This window comes from Triticum aestivum, chromosome 1B (assembly GCF_018294505.1).
Source record: "Triticum aestivum cultivar Chinese Spring chromosome 1B, IWGSC CS RefSeq v2.1, whole genome shotgun sequence".
NCBI lineage: Eukaryota > Viridiplantae > Streptophyta > Magnoliopsida > Poales > Poaceae > Triticum > Triticum aestivum.
In genome coordinates this window covers 339,551,733-339,561,384 of record NC_057795.1, presented here as the reverse complement: position 1 = coordinate 339,561,384, position 9,652 = coordinate 339,551,733, and the positions used below count along the sequence as shown (strand labels likewise).

Here is a 9,652-nt window from a genome sequence, read left to right as displayed (position 1 = left end):
AGGCATTCACATAGAGTCATATTTTTTTCTAAGTATTGAGTTGTAATTCTTGAGTTGTAAATCAATAAAAGTGTGATGATCTTCATTATTAGAGCACTGTCCCAATTGAGGAAAGGATGATGGAGACTATGATTTCCCCACAAGTCGGGATGAGACTCCGGACTTTATGAAAAACGAAAGGGGCCAAAGAAGCCCCCAAAAAAAGAGGCCAAAGAAGCCCACAAAAAAATATGAGAGAAAAAGAGAGAAGGGACAATGTTACTATCCTTTTTCCACACTTGTGCTTCAAAGTAGCACCATGCTCTTCATGATAGAGAGTCTCCTATGTTATCACTTTCATATACTAGTGGGAATTTTTCATTATAGAACTTGGCTTGTATATTCTAATGATGAGCTTCCTCAAAATGCCCTAGGTCTTCGTGAGCAAGCGAGTTGGATGCACACCCACTTAGTTTCTTTTGTTGAGCTTTCATACATTTATAGCTCTAGTGCATCCGTTGCATGGCAATCCCTACTCCTCATGTTGACATCAATTGATGGACTTCTCCATAGCCCGTTGATTAGCCTCGTCAATGTGAGACTTTCTCCTTTTTGTCTTCTCCACACAACCTCCATCATCATATTCTATTTCACCCAAAGTTCTATATCCATGGCTTACACTCATGTATTGCATGAGAGTTGAAAAAAGCTGAAGCGCGTTAAAACTATGAACCAATTGCTTGGCTGAAACCGGGGTTGTGCATGATGGGAGTATTTTGTGTGATGAAAATGAAGCATAGCCTAACTATATCATTTTGTAGGGATAAGCTTTCTTTGGCTATGTTATTTTGATCAGACATGATTACTTGTTAGTATGCTTGAAGTATTACTATTTTTATGTTAACATGAACTTTTATCTTGAATCATTTGGATCTGAACATTCATGCCACAATAAAGAAAATTACATTGAGAAATATGCTACGTAGCGTGCCACATCAAAAATTCTGTTTTTATCATTTACCTACTCGAGGACGAGCAGGAATTAAGCTTGGGGATGCTTGATACGTCTCCAACGTATCTATAATTTTTGATTATTCCATGCTATTATATTACCTGTTTTGGATGTTTATGAGATTTACTATACACTTTTATATCATTTTTGGGACTAACCTATTAACCGGAGGCCCAGCCCAAATTGCTGTTTTTTTGCTATTTCAGTGTTTCACAAAAAAGGAATATCAAACGGAGTCCAAACAGAATGAAAGCTTCGGGAGAGATATTTTTGGAACAAACGCAATCCAGGAGACTTGGAGTGGACGTCAAGAAGTAAACGAGGTGGCCACGAGGCAGGAGGGCGCCCCCCCCCACCTCACGGGCCCCTCGTGGCTCCCCTGACCGACTGCATTTGTCTATATATACTTGCATACCCTGAAAACATCCAGGAGCACCACGAAACCCTATTTCCACTGCCGCAACCTTCTGTACCTGTGAGATCCCATCTTGGAGCCTTTTCCGGTGCTCCGTCGGAGGGGGAATCGATCACGGAGGGCTTCCACATCAACGCCAAAGCCTCTCCGATGAGTTGTGAGTAGTTTACCACAGACCTTCGGGTCCATAGTTATTAGCTAGATGGCTTCTTCTCTCTCTTTGAATCTCAATACAAAGTTCTCCTCGGTCTTCTTGGAGATCTATTTGATGTAACTCTTTTTGCGGTGTGTTTGTCGAGATTTGATGAATTGTGGGTTTATGATCAAGTTTATCTATGAGAAATATTTGAATCTCCTCTGAATTCTTTTATGTATGATTGGTTATCTTTGCAAGTCTCTCAGAATTATCAGTTTGGTTTGGCCTACTAGATTGATCTTTCTTGCAATGGGAGAAGTGCTTAGCTCTGGGTTCAATCTTGCGATGTCTTTTCCCAGTGACAGCAGGGGCAGCAAGGCACGTATTGTATTGTTGCCATCGAGGATAAAAAGATGGGGTTTATATCATATTGCTTGAGTTTATCCCTCTACATCATGTCATCTTGCCTAATGCGTTACTCTGTTCTTATGAACTTAATACTCTAGATGCATGCTGGATAGCGGTCGATGTGTGGAGTAATAGTAGTAGATGCAGAATCATTTCGATCTACTGTAGCGAACGTGATGCCTATATACATGATCATGCCTATATATTCTCATAACTATGCACTTTTCTATCAATTGCTCGACAGTAATTTGTTCACCCGCCATAATACTTATGCTATCTTGAGAGAAGCCACTAGTGAAACCTATGGCCCCTGGGTTTGTTTTCCATCATCTAAGTTTCCGATCTACTTTATTTTGCAATCTTTACTTTCCTATATCATAAAAATACCAAAAATATTTATCTTATCTTATTGTCTCTATCAGATCTCACTTTTGCAAGTGACCATGAAGGGATTGACAACCCCTTTATCGCGTTGGTTGCGAGGTTCTTATTTGTTTATGTACGTATGAGGGACTTGCGTGTAGCCTCCTACTGGATTGATACCTTGGTTCTCAAAAACTGAGGGAAATACTTACGCTACTTTGCTGCATCACCCTTTCCTCTTCAAGGGAAAACCAACGTAGTGCTCAAGAGGTGGCAATGCGCTTTGATCTTCCTGCCCTAATTCAGCCGACTGCCAACCTTGACCACCTGACGGCTCCATTCACAAGGAAGAAATTGATTTGGTAGTCAAAGATCTTAATCTACAAAGTATAAATGGCCTAATCACTCTCATCCCCAAGAATGGATCACCCACCACAGTAAATGATTACCGCCCGATAACTTTGCTTAATTGTTGCCTTAAGCTAATCACTAAGCTCCTGGCCAATCGTCTTCCGAAGGTGATTCTACGCATCATTCATCGTAACCAATATGGTTTCATCAAAGAGCGGTCCATCCAAGACTTCTTGGCTTGGACATTTCAATATATTCATCAATGCCAGGCCTCCCAGAGGCAGATTGTGCTACAAAGGTTAGACTTTGCTAAAGCCTTTCACACTATTGAGCATGAGGCAATGATCAACATTATGAAACATATGGGCTTCAATGACAAATGGTTGTCTTGGATTAGAACGATTTTCTCTTCGGGACGCTCCTCTATTCTTCTCGACGGTGTTCCGGGCCGACAATTCCACTGCCGACGTGGTGTCCGACAGGGGGACCCCCTCTCCCCTCTCATCTTCGTCCTTGCTGCCAATCTTCTGCAATCAGCTATTAATGATGCCTTCAAGAGAGGTCTGATTCACCTACCCTTCCCCTCCAATGGAAATATGGATTACCCGATCGTCCAATATGCGGATGACACGATACTTCTCATGCCTGCCTGCCCTCGCCAAGCTGCGATCATCAAAAGCATTCTATCTGACTATGCTCAGTCCATTGGCTTGAAGATAAACTTCCATAAGTCCACATTAATCCCCATCAACTTGGATCCTCAAATGGCTGCTGATATTGCTGCAATCTTTGGGTGCTCAATTGGTTCTATGCCCTTCACTTACCTTGGGCTGCCCCTCGGCACTTCCCGACCAATGCTTCATGATTTCATGCCACTGGTTAGCAACGTGGAGCAGAACCTTTCATCCACGCTCTCGCTTATGTCTTATGCTAGGAAGCTTACACTGCTCAACACCACAGTCACGTCTCTACTCATTTATGATATTTGTACGCTCAAGTTCCCACCAAAACTCATTGAAATACTGGATAAAAGCTGAAGGAGATGTCTCTGGGTCAAAAAGACTAATCAAGGCGAGAAATCCAACTCCCATGCGGCTTGGGACATGGTTTGTAAACCCAAAAACAAAGGAGGGATAGGAGTGATAAACCTCAAGATCCAGAATGAAGCTCTCCTCCTGAAGTTCCTACACAAATTCTATAACAAGCTGGACATTCCTTGGGTGCAACTCACTTGGGACACATATTATGACCAGAAAATCCCGCATGCTATGGATCCGGTTGGCTCATTCTGGTGGCGTGACGTACTCAAGCTCACCCCTACATTTCATGGAATATCTCACATCAATATTGTTTGTGGCTCCGCAGCCCTCTTTTGGAAAGATCTTTGGGCTGATCACCTACTCCTAGAATTACATCCTCGGGCTTTCTCGCATGCAACCAATGAAGATGTCTCTGTCCGAGATTTCTTGGGGATCATGTCTCTTGGGACGGCCTTTCAGCTACCGCTCCCCCCCCCCACGCGCTCGACGAGATCAGGCACATTCAGACGATCACGTCTTCTTTTCAGCCCATGGCCTTCGCTTCGGATGTTTGGAGCTATGTTTGGGGCAAATCCATTTATAGATCAACAGACTACTACCACTTCTTTTTCCGGGAGGTTCAAGCTCACCAAGTGTTCGTGTGGCTTTGGAAATCCAAATGCACTATGAAGTTGAAAGTCTTTGCTTGGCTCCTACTCAATGACAGGCTAAACACCCGGAATATGCTAAAAAGACGTCATTACAACATTGGTGACGATCACAATTGTCTGCTATGTGGACACAACATCGAAGAAACGGTCGAGCACATGATTTTCATGTGCACATTTAGTAAGCAATGCTGGAGAGCCCTGGACATCAACTGGGAACCTTTCTGTGGTGGGGTGCAAGCTATTAAAGACCAAAAAATAAACCACCCCACGCCCATGCTATTTGAAAAATTTACTGTAGCGGCGTGGAGCATTTGGACGGAAAGAAATAACAAGCATTTTAGATCAATTGATCCTTCCTTCAGATCCTGGCTTGATAGATTCAAAAAGGACTTTGAGCTTCTGCAACATAGGGTCAAAGAGGCACATAGGCCTCTTGTGCTGAATTTTGTAAACTCTTTACACTAGACCTCTCTTTTTTGTACTTTTGGTGGGACCCAAAGTGGTCTAACCCCCTCCCCTTGATGTAAATACTCACCTTGTACAGGGTTCGTTGTTTTAATACATTTGCACAGTAGGAGCCTTTCCTACTGTTTCTGGTAAAAAAAACTACGCCATCGGTGCCCCAAGCCTAGTCCATGCCGAGGAGCTTGTAGAACGTGGTGTAGTCGCCGCCGTCGCCGCCATCGTCGTCGTCGCCGTCGTCCTGCACGCCGCCATCCTTGCTGCAGCCCTGCCCCAGATCGCCGGTGCGGACGGGGTTGGTCGGCGCCTCGTCATCGTCACTGTCGAGGATGATGACGCCGCCCTCCTCGCGATCTCCTCCAGAGCGCGTTTTTGACGCTCCATCTCCTCCCGAACATAGTCGCCGCGCGACCACTTCAGGACGGTGTCGAGGTCGGCGGGACATGTCAACGTGCTCCTGCTTGACGATGATGGGCGTCGCTGGCTTCGTCTTCGGCCTGACCATACGAAGATGGTCACGAGGAGGAGGTGAAGGTTGGCAGCGGCCCTCGTCTATGACGAGGCTGCCGCCGCGGCTGCGCCGGCGCTCCGACGTCTCCAGGAGCTCGGCCTTGACGGTGGCGAGAGGCGTCGTGCCGGAGGAGCGGGAGCCGGAGGAGTAGGAGGAGGACACCGCCATACACCTCGGCAGCCACGAGCTGCCACTTCGGTGCGATGACGAGGGAACCGGGTACTCCAATGGCAGCTCGTTGCAGGGCTCAAGGTGCTTGAGGACGGCGTGGAGCGTGCGTCCGAGGACGCCCCACCATAGGCGGCGACCCTTGGAGTTGTGGCGCCACCTTGGCGCCGGAGCACCGTTGGTGAAGGCGAGCTGGTCGGCGTGCCGATGCTAGAAGTATGACGTCCATAGGGTGTGATTGTCGGGGGCGAACTTCGGCAGTTGCCGCGCTTCCTCCGGCAGGGACACCCTGACCTGCGCGATCTCGCGGCTGTGTTCGGCTTCGGTGGACGACGCTGGCACGAGGACAACTCTGACGCCGAGCCTCCACGAGCCCGGCACGCGCATGTCCGGCGACGCCGGGTAGTTGGCCTCATGGAGAAGACGCGTCTCCCACTCGTGCAGATGGAGGCGGACGAAGCCATTGGCCGCCGCTCCATCGTTAGGGAACCTCTCCACCATCGGTCGGCTTGACGGGGAAAGGAGAGAGGCCGATAACAAGGGTGGCTAAGGAGGGTGGTCGGCGGCGAGAGAGAGATGGTTGTGGCGAGGCAAGTGTGCGGCCAGCGGCGACGGAAGGCGGCTTTTATAACGGCGAGGAGGCGGCAGCAGTGTGGACGCGTGGCAGGAATGGGCGGGACCCACGGCGTCTCGCCTTCACTGCGCCGCCCGTGATCAATGGAAGGCTGACTTGCCGCCTTGGCATTGATTCGCGCGGGAGCCAAGACGGGGCGCTGAGGACGACTATGCCTAGTCGTTGACTCGGCGGGCCAACGGGGTGGGAATCTGACGCGGGAAGTTTGGTGCCTTTTTTCTTTCCCCCGGCGCCCCCGGCCGACCCCCAGCGCGCTGAGTTCGACCTGGGTCTGCCGGCGCCAATTTCGGGCCTAACCGATGAAATCTGGCCTCCTCGGCGTGTGCGTGAGCCTTTTTTTCGAGTCGGTGATAAAAAAAAGGGCCTGGGAGGGCTGTTGGGGGGCGTGTGGAGATGCTCTAAGCTGACCTAGCTGGAAAAACTGGTAGCCACGTTCAGGTAGTCTGCATCCTCTGTGTCCAACGACATCAACCTAGGGTGTTTATGCAAAATATTTTTCTACTCGGATGTCCTTGATGGGACCCGTGTTGACATGGCAACGGTCAACACGCCACGCAAGCATGTCAAAACATTTTTTAGGGTGTTTAGGACCGGTGATGATCTACTAACAAACTTATGAGACCCAAATTTACAGTTTTGAAGTTTTGGGACTAGCTCAACACACCTCAAATAGCTTTAGGACTTTTGGTGTATTTTACTCTTTGAAGGATGACGAATGTACAGGCTATACTACCACCAAGTACTAGAAGTGGGCCGGTTCATGGTAAGAAAATAGAATATTGTCCTCGCAAAAAATAAATCGAATATTGGACTGTGATGAAATGGGGAAAATGGAAAATTTCCAAAGAGCAAGATCTGTCTGTTGTATTCGATAAACATGGTCCTGCTCCTGCTCCCAGGCGAGGCGAGACGGAACAAAACCGGCCCATCCGCGCACAACTCACTAGAACCGTCCCGATCGACGCCAACAGCGACCAACGTTTAAATCAAAACCCTTCCATTCTGTGCACCAGCTAGCCAGGAATGCCCATGACGGGAATCCAGCCAGAGGAACCCCATTGGCCGCGCCGCTGCCAGGTCGGCGCCATGTGGCATCGGCCCGCATCCCCCTATCACCTTATCGTCTCCGCTCGCATAAATGGCGCCGCTCCTTCGCTTTCCAAGCCTTTCCAAGAGAAGCTCACTGCCATCCGCACCGCACTATCTGATACACTCACTCATCGCGGCGTTGCTCGCGGCTCAGATGGCTCTTCAGGCGGCCACTTCCTTCCTCCCGTCGGCCCTCTCTGCGCGCAAAGAGGTTTAATTTTCTCAACTTCTCAGGGGAGTTCAGGTGTGGTGCTTGGAGTTTCTTCCCAATCTTCGGTGCTGATTTCGCGGTTCTGTGGTCTGTGTGCAGGGAGCGGCCAAAGACTCGGCCTTCTTCGGCGCTCGTCTCGCCGATGGCCTCAAATTCGACACCACCTCCCTGGGCTTGCGCACCAAGGTGAGCTCAAATCTTTGCACTTGGGTCGATGCATGTGTGCACTATGCCTAGCAAGTTGCTGCTCGTCATTGCGTAGTAGTATTATTTGGGGAATTGCAGCTAGTAACATATAGTCGAGTAATGGGGTGTCGAATTTTATGATTAGTTAGCTGGGTGAGTACTTGGGCTAGAGTGTGGACTGTGCTCTGTTCGTCGCTGTTCGTTCTGACGGACATGCGTGTCACGAACCACGCAGAGAGTGAACACGTCGTCGGTGGCCATCCGCGCGCAGGCAGCGGCGGTGTCCGCGCCGACCGCGACCCCGGCGTCGCTGTCCGGCAAAAAGACCGTCCGCACGGGCAACGCGATCATTACGGGCGCGTCGTCGGGCCTCGGCCTCGCCACGGCCAAGGCTCTGGCGGAGTCAGGCAAGTGGCACGTCATCATGGCGTGCCGCGACTACCTCAAGACCGCGCGCGCAGCCAGGGCGGCCGGCATGCCCAAGGGCAGCTACACCATCGTGCACCTGGACCTGGCCTCCCTCGACAGCGTCCGCCAGTTCGTCAAGAACGTGCGCCAGCTCGACATGCCCATCGACGTCGTCGTCTGCAACGCCGCCGTGTACCAGCCCACCGCCAAGGAGCCTTCCTTCACCGCAGACGGCTTCGAGATGAGCGTCGGCGTCAACCACCTCGGCCACTTCCTCCTCGCCCGCGAGCTCCTCGAGGACCTCAAGGCCTCCGACTACCCGTCCAAGCGCCTCATCATCGTCGGCTCCATCACCGGTAATATGTAATATATGTACATGCGCGATCCTATGTTTCTTTGTCGTCGTGGTCGTCGTTTCACTGTTTCAGAGTGTAACCTTCATTTCTACGTGCAGGGAACACGAACACGCTTGCCGGGAACGTGCCGCCGAAGGCCAACCTGGGCGACCTGAGGGGCCTGGCGGCCGGGCTGAACGGCGTGGGCAGTGCCGCCATGATTGACGGCGCGGAGTTCGACGGCGCCAAGGCATACAAGGACAGCAAGGTGTGCAACATGCTGACCATGCAGGAATTCCACCGGCGGTACCACGAGGAGACCGGCGTGACCTTCGCGTCGCTCTACCCGGGGTGCATCGCCACCACTGGGCTCTTCCGTGAGCACATCCCGCTGTTCCGCCTTCTCTTCCCGCCGTTCCAGAAGTACATCACCAAGGGGTACGTGTCCGAGGAGGAGGCCGGCAAGAGGCTGGCGCAGGTCGTCAGCGAGCCCAGCCTCACCAAGTCTGGCGTCTACTGGAGCTGGAACAAGAACTCGGCGTCCTTCGAGAACCAGCTTTCCGAGGAGGCCAGCGACACCGAGAAGGCAAGGAAGGTATGGGAGCTCAGCGAGAAGCTCGTCGGACTCGCATGATCACCAAATGGCCGGCCCTCCGGCGAGGACGCAATCCCCGATCGATCGTCATCCGCACCAAGTGGCGAAATTTTGTGCTTCTTTTCTCAAGCCAAAAAATGGAAAAATAATTGTAGGACACGTTTCGCACAAACTGCTAGATTAAGTACGCGGTGCGCCCGATTAAGTCCGAAGTGGTTACAGTTCGCAAGGAGTTTAAGCCTGTAAAACTAGTTCTTTTTGCTTTGATTTGGTATAATAGTGACAATAAAGTGTCTTGGGCGGCCAAATAGTGGAAGTACAGTTCGACTTTTTGAGATTCATCCGGTAACTCCACCCAGCGAATTTTCTTTCAACGTTACAATGCGTGTGTGCGCGCGCGTGTGGGCTGTGTGTTTTAGTTGAAATTGTTGCATTTTACTGGTGGTTGGGGCCGCCACCGCGGCCTCTTGAAATGAAGTTGTGCGCGTATTTCTCCCTCTTAAATAAAAAAATATTTCTCACTTTCATCTCAAAATAAAAATAAAAACTTTCTGGCAACACGTAGACATCACATCCATCTCAAACAGAAAAGCAAAAGCCTAAAAAATCTCAAAAGGAAAAAAAAGTCTCATTTTCATCCTCTAAAAATAATCTAAAAAAACTTTTCTCAAAAGAAAAAAAATCTTACTTTCGTCTTCC

The 9,652-nt window shown here is 49.9% G+C and overlaps 1 protein-coding gene across 1 annotated transcript; it reads left to right on the top strand.

Annotated features, from left to right (window-relative positions):
• Positions 1–7,157: 7,157 nt before the first annotated feature.
• On the top strand, positions 7,158–9,294 carry LOC123122747 (protochlorophyllide reductase B, chloroplastic). The gene is made up of 4 exons (XM_044543088.1): positions 7,158–7,429; positions 7,529–7,615; positions 7,851–8,379; positions 8,478–9,294. The coding sequence occupies exons 1-4, from the start codon at positions 7,268–7,270 to the stop codon at positions 8,990–8,992; spliced, it is 1,293 nt and encodes a 430-aa protein (XP_044399023.1). The 5' UTR covers positions 7,158–7,267; the 3' UTR covers positions 8,993–9,294.
• Positions 9,295–9,652: the final 358 nt, after the last annotated feature.